The following is a 15,005-nucleotide window of genomic DNA, read 5'->3' on the forward strand; positions in this document are numbered from 1 at the left end:
TATTTTTAAAAAATCAAAATCATCTGTCTTTGGAAAATAGTATTTGTTGAAGGGAGAGAGTGTGCACAAGTAAGGCAATAAAAGAGATGGTTAGTTTCCCCGCCCTTGGCTGGCTTACAGATCCACAGAGTCTCAGGGCATGGTGTTCCCTGGAAAGAGTCCTCAGTCCACTCTGACATGCTGAGGCAGATACTGCATAGTAAGGAGCTCAGGCTGCAGTTAAGGCACAGAGTCCTGGGTTCAGATTCCAGCTTGTGCCACTTAAATAGCTGCAGCATCATTCAAGTTAATTAATGTTCTCAAGCCTTAGTTTATAGAGTTGTGAGGATTACACAACAAAGCATTGGAAAAGCACTTAGCACGTAGTAAACATTCGCTGTATGTAAACTATCACCATTGTTAGTTTGTCAGATTGCATGTGTATTCTGTTGTTGTTGGGTGGAGTATTCTATAAATATCAGTTAATTCAAGTTGTCTGATAGCATTGTTCAGGTATTCTGTCCTTATTGACTTTTTTGTATTACCTATAATATTGATTACCAAGAGAGGAGCATTGAACTCTCCTATTAAAATCATGGATTTTTAAATTTCTTCTCTTTATGTTTCATGTGTTTTAAAGCTGTGTTACTAGGTGCATGGGCTTCCCTGGTGGCTCAGGGGTAAAGAATGCCTGCAGTGCAGAGACAGGGGTTTGATTCCTGGGTTGGGAAGATCCTCTGGAGAAGGAAATGGCAACCCACTCCAGTATACTTGCCTGGGAAATCCCAGGGACAGAGGAGCCTAATGGGCTGCAGTTCACGGGGTTGCAAAAGAGTCAGACACGACTCAGTGATTAAACAAACAAGGAGAATCCAAATATTTAAACATAAAATAACTTAAATTCAAGTTTAACTTTGATTTAGCATAATTTAAATAATCTTAAGTTAGATACTTAAAGTAATTCCATGCATGGATCTTCTGTGTAATGAAACTTACTATGTTTAATTTTCCCAGCAGAAATTCAGGAAGCAAAAGCTCCCAGTCCTTCCATAAACCGGCAAACCAGCATTGAAACGGATAGAGTGTCTAAAGAGTTCATAGAATTTCTCAAGACCTTCCACAAGACAGGCCAAGAAATCTATAAGCAGACCAAGCTGTTTTTGGAAGCAATGCATTACAAAAGGGTAGGTTGAGAACCACCTAGAAACGTAGAGTCTTAGAGATAATCTAGTGAAACTTTGAGATAGGTCTTAGAGATAATCTAGTGAAACTTTGTCATTTTCCAACTGAGAAAATAAAGATCCAGAAATGTTGTCACTTACCTGAGAAATGTCACTGAACTAAGTTAAACATGACTCTAAGGCTAATACTTTTGCACTACAACTCAATGGTATTTGGATCATCTTCATGTGGAAAGTCTGGCATCAAAACCACTTACACTGTTTCCTTTAGTAGTAAGCCTTCCTAACTTGTCACCTTATAAATAGTAAGCTGCCAAGAGGGCCATAGTAGACCTTGAACTCAAGTAATAATCATTAGACCGAGAATAATCATTTAGGATTTTTTTTGGGGGGGTTTGGTTTTGTATATTGATTTTTAATTTTCCTGTCCTTGCTCAGGTAGAGAAGCGAAAGCTAAAATTTAGATATTGAAAAGGACCTTAGCAACTTCTGTCCATTTATTGTACAGGTAGGAAAGTTGAGAGCCAGAGAGGATGAGTGACTTATCCAGGGTCACTTGGATAACAGCTTGTGTCCTCTCCATGTGTGTCTTTACCCTGTAATTTCTAACCTGTAGTTTCAACAGTGAACCACTCTTGCCCACACCTTTTTCCTCTTCGTTCCTATTTTCTCCAGTCCTAGAGTATGCCAGTGATGAGCAACCTTTTTCCCACATAACAGGTCAAGTCTAGAAAAATTAAGTATTTTCAGAATTGCATTAAAATTTTTTTTAGCCATTTTATCTTTATCAGGAAATACTTTATATCTGCACTGAGAGTTTTTAAAAATACTTCCTCATCCCCAAAATGTACCTCTTTAGGTTAAAATTTCATTCAGCACCTGCATAATTCCCATACACTGAAGTATTGCAAAGTAATGCTTAAAGAGATTTTTTTAAAAACTAGCTGCTATACTGCTTGAAAAGCCTGGTTCACTTTACTCATCTGTGAATACTTTTGATCTTTTCCTAAACCTTGTTGGAAAACTCAGGTAACCAGTGCTAAATATACAATTGCATTAATGGACTCTAATTCAGGAGTCTCTTCATTGAATTAAGACTATATGTTTAGTAATGTCAGGTGCTTGCAGAAGCCACTGCCAGGACACTACTGGACCCCTGGAGTGTCGTGAATAACATTGTATGTGCTCAAACTCTGGTGCCCTCAGAGTGTTTTAAATGAATGTAACATCTTTGGGAATTCTGCAGAATTTGGCTACCTGGTGCACCAACTGCTCTGTCCCTTCTGTCTCAGAATGTGTTTCTGGAACACTTAACCCTTACACATTTCATTCACTGAAGCAAAGGCAAAAGTTTAAACATTTCTCTTGCTGAAAAATTACATGGTAATGTTTGTGAAAAGCACATTCGAGTAGTTTGTCATTAATAACTATCTAGCTCCTAAAAGTGACTTAACTGCTCCTGGCTTTTCCTTAGAGTGATGAAGTGAATTCACGTACCTTGATAGTTCTTACCACCTTCATTTTGCCAGTAATTGAATTTGACAGAAATCAACTAGCTTCATGACCACGGGGTATATTCCCTTGGAAGGTAGATTATCTTAAAATCTGAGGCCTACATGCTTGGCGACATACTTTAAAACTTAAAATTAAACATGTATTTAGAAGGCGTAAAGCCCTAATATGTTTAGTTTCCTGGAAAAGGAAATTATTGAAGGCAGCAGAGACTAGTGATACAAAAAATATGAACATTAAAAGTTAAGTTAAAACCTAAGTAGATCAAACAGTTAACTGTAGTACAAAAGAATCTTAATCTAGAAAATAGGTCATGGAGATCTAGTTTCAAAAGATAAAATACACAAAACATAATTAAGGAAATAGTCAAAGATTTTGAAAGCTAAGGGTGGAAAAAAGACTTCAGCCAGACTTTTTTTTTTTTTTTTAGGGAAAAAAAATAAAATGGCTTTACACAGACATTATAGAAAAGACTATCCCAGGTATTGGTTAAAGAATGCTTAAAGAAAAGAAATAATTTACACTGTTAGACTGTGCTTTTTCTTAGAAAATTATGAAAAACTTTTTGGAATTTTGTAAAACTTAAAAGAATTTACCAGCACAAACGTGCTATTATGTCACTTAGCTCCTTTGGGAAGAACTTTGAAGGATCTGAGATGTAATCTACTTGCAAGTTAAAAGTTAGCCTGCCATAGTTTCATAGGCTTCCCTGGTGGCTCAGATAGTAAAGAATCCACCTGTAATGCAGGAGACCCATGTTTGATCCCTGGGTCGAGAAGATCCTCTGGAGAAGGGAATGGTTATCCTCTCCAGTATTCTTGCTTGCACAGTTCCATAAACAGAAGAGCCTGAAGGGCTACAGTCAGTGGGGTTGCAAAGAGTTGAACATGACTGAGCAACTAATGCTTTCACTTTCATAATTCCATGAATACTGGCAGAAGACAAGCTTCCTGGGTCAAGAAAAAAAAAAAAAAAGAAGAAGCCAGTTTATGACAGCATTAGCAGTGGCCAGAGTATATCAACCAGGTAATCCCTGTATAGGCAGTGAGTTAGGCTAAAGAAGAGGGTCTTTCATAGGGCTGTGAGCCTGCCTGACTTTTGCTCCAGAAAGAACAGCCTACCCTTTTCACTTGAGTGGGGCTCTACCCCTGTTTTCACGGCCTGTCCACTATACAGCTATCTTGGAAAAGGGTGCAGAACAAGGGCTGCCAGTGTCTCCTCACAAGATGCAGAAATAGGAGAGATCAACATAGAACTGTTTCCCTGTGTCTTTACAATAGTATGAAGAGTAGTAATAAATGGGCACTTGCATTCTTTTTTTAAAGATGTATGTATTTTTAATTGGAGGATAATTGCTCTACAATATTGTGTTGGTTTCTGCCTTATATCAGCATGAATCAGCCATAGGCATGTCCCCTTGCATTCTTTTTTTCTATGCCTGGCTCTGTTGTAGCCTCCAAGGACACGAAAGTAAATAGTATCCTCAGGGAACTGACATTTTAGTGCAGGAGATAGGCAATAAACTAATTTATAATATACAACTGTGGTAAGTCCTCTGAAGAATCTAAAGCAGGATAAGAAAACAGAGTGGCAGGTTAGTTCACATTGCAAAATAAACACTGCTAAAGTGTAAATCTGTGCAATAGAAATAGAAAATGGAGTGTTCTGAACTGTAACAAAATTACAGTGATTGTGTGGAGCTGGGGGAGGAAGTAGGTGATCCATTGCCACCTATAAAACAGGCCATTTAGGCCTTTAAAAGGAGGCCATAGTTTCTAGTTAGGAATGAGTACTGGTAATAGTCTTAAGAATGAAATGTGTTCTTACTGTTAAGATTTGATGCGAATGAAAGTTAGCCATGTTATGTATTATAAATTAGTTTATTGTCTATCTCTTCCTCTAAGCTATCTAAGGAGATAATCTATTGCAGAAAGTACTGAATTATTTGCATTCAGTCTTCCTGTTCAATCTGAATGCCCTCTGAGAATGTTATTATTTTTTATGTAATTGCCTGGTACAGTGGCTAGAATTCTATTAGCCATGTAATAAATGTTTTCAGAATGAATAAAAATATAATTTTCTGGAAATTGGGGGAAAATAATCTTAACGGAAAATCCGAGAAAAAAACAGAATACCAATAGAGATAAATAGCAGCCTGGTAAGATAAATCCACAAAATTCAGTTACAGTACAAGATGCCAGAGATAGAAAGCTAGAGAGCCTAGCAGACTTTTTAAAAAGAGCAGTTTTTAAAGATAATAGCAAAAAAAATAAATAAAGATAATAGCAATAAAAAGATTAAATATTAAATGATAATCTAATACAGAAAGAGGTTTATTCAAAGAATTAAAAGACTGTTTCTGGATTTTATCTTGGATTTAGCTGAGGAAGTACAGGTATCTTGGATCTAGCTGAGGAAAACAAAAAGATAAATTTACAAATACCTTTCAGGTCAGTATGAATACTTAAAATATTAAATTATACATGTTACATTTTTTATTCTAGTAAAAGAAGGTAGCAGGAGTTTGGGAGGAAAGTTTCTAAATATAGCAGACAACTCAGAATATACTAAAATGAAACTTACCACAACTAGATATGATTTTCATATATAGACAGAAAAGAGAGAGAGAGTGGTGAAATAAACCAGGGATTCCAGAAATAAATTCAGTTTCTCAGGAGCAAATTATATGAGAATTAGAAAAACAAGGGGGAACAGGATTGCTTTTTACTAATTGCTGCTGAAGAAGACAGGGAAGTTTGTTTGCAAATTATTTAAGGTCTGTGTTTGATACGAGCCTTACATGCCCACCAAATAAAAGAGCTAAGAATGAAAAACATTAGAAGAAAGCAGATTAAGGTACTTATTTCATCTACAGAGAGAAGCTAAAATTGGAACTGTTGAAAATTGTTCTTAATAATCAGGAAAAAGGTTTAATGGTATTAAACATTCAGGCAGTTAAGGAGTGCAACAGTTAAGGTATGACAGAGTGCTGTTGAGTGCTGTGAGGCCTGCAAGGTTATTTTGACCAAGGGAATGGAGAGTACATCTTCGCAGAGGAGGCGAGATGGGGACCGAGCCTTGAATGAAACCCTGTGGGACTTCCTTGGGCAGCTTCTGGAGGATTGGAGAGGAGCAGAAGTAATCTGGACAGAGAATAATTTTACATTGTTAGAGAGGCGGGAAAGCTAAATGCAGGTTCTCAACAATAGGAAACCTAGCAGCGTACGTGGGGACCAGATCGTGATCTAAGATGATCAGTTGAGAAGAGAAAGATCGAAAGTGGGAAGATCAGCTGAACTCCAGGGGAGAGGTAATGAGGACCCAAACCAGGGAAGGTGGACTAGACATTGTGAAGGCAGGTGGGCAAGGTTTGCTCACTAGCTCTCACCCCAGGCCATCTCTTCTGAATCAGCCAGGGCGTCAGGGACTGTGTGCTTCATCGGGGCTTTATTGACCCACGTCATTGGCCTGTGCAGAGGTGGTCTGTGAGAAGCAGTCCTGTGGAATTTGTCTTGCGCCATATCCATGCCCTCCTGTGATGACATCTTCATGAGAACCCTTGGAGAAATTCCTGATTTTGGAGTCAGAATTTCACCTAAGAAACTGCTTTTAGATTTGGACACTCAGTTGTGTGACTATTTTCATCTTGCTGATGATTGCTAGACAGCTTAGTTAGACAAATTTATGGGATGACTTTTTTTTTTTTTTTAACTAACTTCTGTATCTTCAAGGAAGATATTTTAGTGTTACCTTTCCAGCTCTACTTTCTGTTTCTCTCCATGTTTTGTCTTGTTTTGTCATTTTTCTAGGTTGCTCTGAGCTGGGTTTATCTTTCATATAGACTTCAAATATTCTTTGGAAGAAAGTGGGGAATAAATACTAATATATATGTTACACCTGTAAAATCAGTAAAACCCAAATGAAAATTACGATGCTCAGTGTTGGAGGGGCTGTGTAGAAATAAGCACACATACATGGCTAATGTCTGTACTTGGAGTTTCTGAGGAGTGTGTTGAGGAACAGATATTTAGAGCTGTAAAGTTGTTCATATTTTTTAAGCAGTTAATGCCACTTTTGTAAATGAATCACAAAAAGATAACCCAAAATAAACTATCTTCACACAGTTGTTTATAGCTACAATATATAACTAGTGAAAAAAGGGTAAGAACCCATGGCACACAGTGGTAAAAGATAGTTAAATTGGCTAATATAATGGAATATTATAAAGCCATCAAATGATTAAGTAGACTAGGTAAGTCAGAATGTACATATACATGTAAATTATCAAAATATGCATTATACCCATGTAAGAATATGTGTATACAGCAGAAGGAAATGAGAAGTCATGGAATGTGGTAAAGAATATTAAAGGACAGGCTTTTCTTCCCTGCAGCAGTAATTGAATTCGTAAGTACTTTGGGGATTAGTTCAAGGAGTAAGTTTTGTAAAATTTAGAGCTTTCCTCCTGATCTGTCTTCCAGTTACTTAGCAGCCTCTTTGTCCCTTTGTTTCAGGACTTAAGTATTGAGGAGCAGTCAGAGTGTACTCAGGATTTTTACCAGAATGTGGCTGAAAGAATGCAGACTCGTGGAAAAGGTAATCCCTTGGGTAGCCCGCCTCCGGGAGACTGCTGGTAGTTGCACAGGCCTCCTGCTGGGTCTCTCAGTTGTTTCTCTCTTTCTCAAAAGTCTTCGTTGGTTTGCCTGCTCTGTTCTGTAGCTTACTCCACTAACATTCAGGTAGTTGGTTTTATACTTAGCAGTATCTTTGAATACCACCACGTATATCATTCCAAGATAATCAGGCAATTGGATAATTTCTTGAGCAATATTTAATAATTTCATTGGGAATAGGGACAGAGTCAGGTAAAACCCCTTGGGAGGCTTTTAAATAAAACCCCCATCTCGGAATTGCCATCTTGATGAGAAATATGCCCCATTTATTTACTTTAGAGTGACCTCTAAGGTCATATAGTAGACCTCTGAAAAGTGAAAGGGTGAGTCTTGCCAGCACATACCAGTCTTGAGAATTTCAAGTGCTTTTCTAATGTAGCATCATGCTAAGGTCTTCTCATTAAGCAGGGTGTACACCTATTAGGTCCTGCCAGACAGCTTAAGTTAGAAGTAGGAATTCTGTAAAAGGCAGCCGCAAAAGTTGGGGTACCTTTTTTAGAGTATTTTTTAATATTTTATACTTTTGTTTGAGTGTTTTTAATGTATTTCTGGTAAATTAGTTTTCTGCTACATTGAAAGTACTATGAAAACATTACTCTTCATTTCAAATGTTCATCCTTCATTCAAGTATCCTTGTGAATATTTCAGTGCCTCCAGAAAGAGTTGAGAAGATAATGGATCAGATTGAAAAGTACATCATGACTCGTCTCTATAAATATGTGTTCTGTCCAGAAACTACTGATGATGAGAAGAAAGATCTTGCTATTCAGAAGAGGATCAGGTAGTTGGTTGTTCTGCTTTTCCTTGTTGTATTTACTACCTCCCATTGGAAGAACACATCCGAGAAAACTGGGCCCTTGAGTTTCAGACCTTGGGTGAAAGTAACAGCTAAGGTGTCTGCCATCCTTAGCATATAAACTCCTTTGTGATGTCAGAAAGAAAAGGCATGTGGTAAATTGACAAGAGGAGAAGACTCAGGTCTCCATCGTGCTCATCTATTTGAATCCAGGCAGCTTTAGATGAGAACCATGCCTGGTGTTCAGATCTCCAAAATTTCCAAGGAACAAGAGGAAGTTTCATTGTTTTCTCATTTCACTGCACTAACTATCTTGTCAGGCAGGAAGCTGTGAATATCCGTATAAAGGCAGTGTGTGTTGTCTGTCTTTGTTATTCCCAGGGGTGATTCAGCCATTCCTGCTGCTGCGTCTTTCCACTAGCCCTGGGTTGCTAGCACTGTGCAAAGCACCCACTGTTCCATGGCCAGTAGAGCGAGTGCCCGTGCTGTGCATTCTAGCGGCAGCAGAGCACTGGGGAAAGAGGCCGTCGACATGTGGGAACAGGGCCAGGCCTGAGCCTGAAGAGGTGTTTCTGGAGGAGAGGGAGCCTCGGATCACAAGTGGGGTTCCCAGACAGCGGGGCTGGTAATCGGTAGCTCTGAACTTGATGATGTCTCATCGGAAGTGTGGAATTGATCTTGGGAAGATAAGGGATGAAGCCAGAAGTAACTCAGTGGGCTTTAGACTGAGGTGCAGGGTGAGAGCGTTAGTCAAGCATGTGGTGAGGGTTGGCAGCAGAATTTCACGAGTGGAATCACCGTGTGACCAGAAATCTCAGTGGTTCAGGCGGAAGTGACACACGCCTGATGATCTCTGACTCGGGCTCTGGTGTGCTTCAGAAGTCGAGGGCAGAGCCTAAAAGGTGGGCAGTGAGGACAGGGAGCAGCAGGTTCTTCCCAGATCTTCATTCTTAAATATCCATTGCTTTTCCAATGTAGTATAATTTCACTTCAACCGGAAAAATTGTCTTCTGCTTTCTTGTGATAAGTGCAGAAGAGAAGCCTCATCCTAGGATTCCAGTTGCTCAGCACATCAACCGAGCTGCTAGTAGGTGCAGGGGCTGGGGTTGCCTGACGAGCCAGCGGTGCCCTGTCTTTTTCTGTCACTGAGGAAATAACATGATAAATGGTTACAGTCCATCCTTGGACCTTTTTTTTCACTGTCTCTCTCTTTCTCTCGGTAGAGCCCTGCACTGGGTTACACCTCAGATGCTTTGTGTCCCTGTTAATGAAGAAATTCCAGAAGTGTCCGATATGGTGGTGAAAGCAATTACAGGTCAGTGAAACTAAGAACTTTTGTATTTGGATGTTTTCCCCTTGAAGTTAGCATTTTGCTTTATAAATCTGTACTTATTTCAGTGAGCAAAAAGATAGTATTTCTAAAATACTTCTAAAATGCAGATTGCCAAAGCTATATTGGAATGTGGTAAAAGTGATTTAAGAGTGTTAGGTTTCAGATCAGCAACTAAACCACTCTCCCCCTTCATTTTCCATGACCATTTCTTATTTCTTGAGCATTGAACTAAAGTCAACTAGATACATTTCTTAAAACTCAACTGCATTTATGTATCAAAATAATTTTGAGAGATGAAGTTGGTGAGGCATGGTTATCCCCAAGCTAGAATTATATATTAAAATGATGCCTCTAGTTGGTTGTTAATCAGAGATGTGCTTTGAATTTCTTTTCTGGTTAGTTGGAGAAGTAAATGAAGTGCACTAAATCGATGTGGCTCCGACGTTCTGGACAGGTCTAGTCACCTAATAAGGTTTCTGTTTCTTAATCAAGAAATAACCCAGCAGAAGTGCAACACAAAAGTTTTAAAACAAAATTGGTGGAGAAGACATCCAACTTGCCCAACTTCTTCTTAATTAAGGAGAAGAGTTGGAAAGAGATTGCCAATTTAGAGATTTTTAATGAAATTCTACTGGGAACGAAAGTGGGTCAGCTGATGTTAGCAGTGCTGGAGGTGCGCCATTAAGTAGCCTCCTTTGGTTATAAGAACCAGAGACTCGAGTTACAGTAAGAAATGAGGGTTTGCTTAAGATATTATCAGGGTTGGAAAGGAGGTGAGGCTGTTACAGAAACTTAGCTTCAAGGCCCCGTCAGGGACTGAATTGTCTTCTGGCTAACATGATTCTTCCACTTTCTCAGGTTCTGCTTCTCTTTGTACTTTTTCACATTTCAGCTCTTGGTATAAAAGGTATTATTTTCTGTAACTCCCTGTGTAGAGTTTAATTGTCCTCACTAAATACCACCCTCTTTGTTGCTCAGAGCTTTTCTGCTAAGCTCCTCATGGGTCCCATGAATGACTGTTTTGGGTCAAGGCCCAACCCCCACCCCTGCCTTTTGCTCAGGGGACATCCATAAGAGATTGAAAGTGAAGCCTGAAACTTGTACTTACGTTTTCCCCAAAGACTCTTACTAGTAAGTTCAAGATCAACTGGTTTACATTTAAAGTACTTCATAGGAATTTATGCTGGGGACTCTCTTCTAAAAAGCCACAGGACAGACCTTAGAAAACTAGAAACTACAAGTGCCAAATCATTGTTTACTGAAAAATAAAAATAAGAAAGAAGATGTCAGTATATCAGCAGTTTGTTAACAGAATTTGAACTGTGGAACTTTGCTCTCTTGGCATCTAAGATGAAGTTTGGAGAGATCTTTTGATAGTAAAAGTATAGCCATGAAATTTTAAAAGCCTTCTTACGCTCTCATCTTAGCCCCCTCTTCTTGCCAGTCCAAGAGCTGGCACATTCTGCCTCTGAGGACCAGAGTTGATATGATCACTTTCTTCCTACTCTATAAACTTGTCAGCCTTCAAAAGGACAGTCTCTAACAATAGTCTTAAATGTGGAGATAATCAGTGAACTTTCTCAAAATCACTGTCTGCTTCTAATCAGGACTGTCCTTTTTGTTTATAAATACACTGCACTGAGGCCCGTGCCACTTGAGTTGGCATCTAGTGGGTAGAACCCCCGAGTGCTGCTAAACACCCTGCAGTGTGCAGGACAGTCCCTGCAGCAGAATCATCGGCCACAATGTCACTAGCACCCAGTTTGACTGACCTGGGAGTACTGCCTACTTTGCTTTCAAAACTGCATTAAAGATAAGTCTGGACATCTGCTAAGATAGAGTCCCCACCCTCAACCCTGTCTTTCCTCCTGGCCCCTTGTGGCTCAGACAGTAAAGAATTTGCCTGCAGTGCAGGAGACCCGGGTTCGATCCCTGGGTTGGGAAGATCCCCTGGAGAAGGGAATAGCAATCCACTCCAGTATTCTTGCCTGGAGAATCCCATGGACAAGGGAGCCCGGCAGGCTACAGTCCATGGGGTCACAAAGAGTTGGGCATGACTGAGACACTAACGCTTTCACTTTTCTCAAAAGCCCTGAATGGAAAGCAGAAAACAGTATCTGAGGACTCCGAAAGGCAAGTCAGAGCAGGCAGATTGGGAAGGGGAGTCATTACTAAGGGAACAGCTAACGCAGTCATGAGTTTCCTGTGTTGTTTACTTTTCTTTCCACTCTCCTAGTTTAGACTTCAGGGCAGCACAAGTCATGGAACTGCTCCTGGGGTTGGGTGGTCTAAAAGCAAAAAGAAACTTCTCTCAGACTCAAAGATACTGGGAAGGGTGGGGTTCACTACCAGATGGAGAGTGTGGGAGAAGTCCCTTGGGTTTTGTTTTCCCCTTTATTTTCCTTTTTCTTCTCTTTTTCTTTTTACACTGCTGGCCTTGCTCCTTGGCAGGGCAGCTACAAATGCGTCCAGATAGAAAATACAGGCATGCCTCAGAGAGTCTGTGAGTTTGGTTCCCAATCATCGCAATAAAGCAAACACCGTTGAAAATGAGCCACACAGATGTTTTGGTTTCCCAGTGCTGATAAGTTGTATTTACATGGTACTGTAGTTTCTTCAGTGTGCAGTAGCATTATGTCTAAAGAGCAATATGCATACCTTATTTTAAAAAGACTTTATTGCTAAAAATGCCAAAGCAATTACCATGGTAACATTAAAGATCTCAGATCATGATAACAGATATAATAATAATGAAAAGGTTTGAAATATGCAGGAAATACCGAAATGTGACACAGAGACACAGAGTAATTAATAAGCAAATGCTGTTGGAAAAATGGTGCTGAGAGATGCTCAACATAGGTTGCCACAAACCTTCAATCTGTAAAAAAAAAAAAAACAAAACAACTGCAGTATCTGTGAAGTGCAATAAAATATGTGCCTGTTATTCACTTTTAATTTATTTTAAAACTTAAGGAATAAAGATTAATGAGAACATGGTTAAATGTTTGAAATGGAGAATGTAAACCAACAGCAAAAGGCAGAAGGATAAATAGGGTGAAAATGGTTTATACACAATGGAGTATTACTCAGCCATTAAAAAGAATACATTTGAATCAGTTCTAATGAGGTGGATGAAACTGGAGCCTATTATACAGAGTGAAGTAAGCCAGAAAGAAAAACACCAATACACTAGACTAACGCATATATATGGAATTTAGAAAGATGGTAACAATAACCCTGTATATGAGACAGCAAAAGAGACACTGATGTATAGAACAGTCTTTTGGACTCTGTGGGAGAGGGAGAGGGTGGCATGATTTGGGAGAGTGGCATTGAAACATGTATAATATCATATATGAAACGAGTCACCAGTCCAGGTTCGATGCACAATACTGGATGCTTAGGGCTGGTGCACTGGGACGACCCAGAGGGATGGTTCGGGGAGGGAGGAGGGAGGAGGGTTCAGGATGGGGAACACGTGTATACCTGTAGTGGATTCATGTTGATATATGGCAAAACCAATACAATATTGTAAAGTTTAAAAAAAAAAAAAAAGAATACTGGAAAAAAAAAATATATATATATATGTGGACATTCCCCCAAATCTTTTTGGTAATAAGTTATATTTAAATAGAAAAAGAAAAATAAATAGACTGAGACATAGTAACAGTAATTAAAACCCAGAATTAAAAATTTGAACAATAAAACAAAAATTATATAATTCATACAGAAGACAGGTAAGAAGGGGGGGCAGTATTAGTAAATTAAAATAAGGTCTCAGCACTGTCCAGTGTTCCTGTCTCCCACATGTTAGTCTTCCATGGCTGGTGGTCCTGTGAGAACTTCCCAGGTAGCTGACTCCGGGGATGAGGGCTGAGAGCAGAAAAAAACTCTCTGGCGTGTACCACCAAACCACCTAAATCTGAAACTTATTTCTGCTAATGGCAAGAAATTGGTGTCAAATTAAACCACTTCAGCTCTTTTCTTTCATGGTGTTCTAGAGTGTAGGGAGGTGTATCTGTCCAGAGGCACCCACCTGCCCTCCTTTTGTGTAGTTCTGACAGTGCAGAGTTCAAACTTAATCATTCCTCATTGCCTCCTGGTCCTTGTGACAGAGAATGTGAACTTATAAGAGCCTGCTAGTTGGACTTAGTGGTAGTGAAGGGCAGTGAAATAATTTTGCTTCTGAGAGAAATAAAGAATTGTTTATGAGATTAAATAATACCTATGTTCATCCCCTCTGCTACCCAGCAGGTTATAAGTGTCATAAAGCTGTTGTTAGATACTTGTTGCTAGTGGGAGATTTATATGCCGTGAGGATTGGCCACTGTGGACCTCTGTGTGATGGATTTCAGCCGCTTGCACTTTGATATCCAGCTCAGAGACGCCTTGTAAAATAGCCACATTTCTAAAACGCTGTATGCAAATGAGGCCTTCTGGACTGAGTTTTACAGTGTATTTATGAGGAACAAAAACAGTGAAATGACTCTGCTTATTTCTCTGGGGAGTTCATACACATTTTACATCGTGACTTAAAGAATGCCCTTTAGACTTAGGCTTGGCTTCAGATCCCTGCTATGAGCCTTTTTATTGTATAGTCTTGGACAAATCATTGACCCTCTCTGAACCTCAGCTTCCTTAATAGTGCACGTGCATACCCTGGGGATGGAGAGAGTATGCTTGTAGAGCACACAGTGTAGGGCCTGGCTGATGGGCACGTGTGCCCAAGTGTGAGCTAGTGTCTACTGTTGTTGCAGGCTTTCTCATACGCTAAGTTAACTAGTGGAGAACGGGTTAGTGAGGGCACCTCTGTAACTTAAGAGATGAAATACGATGATCCCGACGCCTCTTTGATGTAACTGTCTCCTCACTGGAAGCAGCATCTCTTCTCCTTTGTAGATATCATTGAGATGGATTCGAAACGTGTGCCCCGGGATAAGTTGGCCTGCATCACCAAGTGCAGCAAGCACATCTTCAATGCCATCAAGATCACCAAGAATGAGCCGGCTTCAGCCGACGACTTCTTACCCACACTCATCTACATTGTCTTGAAGGGCAACCCCCCACGCCTTCAGTCCAACATCCAGTACATCACCCGCTTCTGCAACCCAAGCCGACTGATGACGGGCGAGGATGGCTACTATTTCACCAATCTGGTAAGGACTTGACTTGCTGGTGTTGTGGAGAAGAACCCAGAGGGCTCTCACAGGCCTATGACATGTTTGTGCTCTGGAGTTGAGGGGTCAACATAGCTGAGGATGTTTGCTTGGTATCACAGAGCACATGTGACCAGGCCAGGCACACATACACCTCCTAGGACTTAGCCATTGTGGTTCCCCTCAGGACACAAGATGGCCACGTTGAGTGTCTTTGCTGCTGTTGGCTGTCGCTCCCAGGAGTCGCAGCTGTAAGAGCCGCTCATTTACTTGTTGTTTCAACCATGAATAAATGAGATCTTGGGCTGATTCCTTTATTAAAAGACTTAATGTTTATTTTTTGTTTCATTTCTACAAATTCCCTCTTAAAACTGA

At 39.9% G+C, this 15,005-nt stretch overlaps 1 protein-coding gene across 9 annotated transcripts in view; it reads left to right on the forward strand.

Annotated features, from left to right (window-relative positions):
* RABGEF1 (RAB guanine nucleotide exchange factor 1) overlaps positions 1 to 15,005 on the forward strand; it is a 69,450-nt gene that overhangs the window by 51,764 nt on the left and 2,681 nt on the right. For 6 of the 9 annotated variants that reach the window (XM_070779982.1, XM_070779986.1, XM_070779984.1 and 3 more), the window contains 5 exons: positions 994 to 1,163; positions 7,187 to 7,268; positions 7,994 to 8,126; positions 9,365 to 9,456; positions 14,374 to 14,630. In XM_070779982.1, coding sequence (XP_070636083.1) covers positions 994 to 1,163; positions 7,187 to 7,268; positions 7,994 to 8,126; positions 9,365 to 9,456; positions 14,374 to 14,630 — 734 coding nt within the window. Of the gene's footprint in view, positions 1 to 993; positions 1,164 to 7,186; positions 7,269 to 7,993; positions 8,127 to 9,364; positions 9,457 to 14,373; positions 14,631 to 15,005 lie in introns of those variants that run through there. The other 3 variants (XM_070779983.1, XM_070779989.1, XR_011564085.1) reach the window with 3 other exon arrangements.

This window comes from Bos indicus, chromosome 25 (genome assembly GCF_029378745.1).
Source record: "Bos indicus isolate NIAB-ARS_2022 breed Sahiwal x Tharparkar chromosome 25, NIAB-ARS_B.indTharparkar_mat_pri_1.0, whole genome shotgun sequence".
NCBI classification, from domain to species: domain Eukaryota; kingdom Metazoa; phylum Chordata; class Mammalia; order Artiodactyla; family Bovidae; genus Bos; species Bos indicus.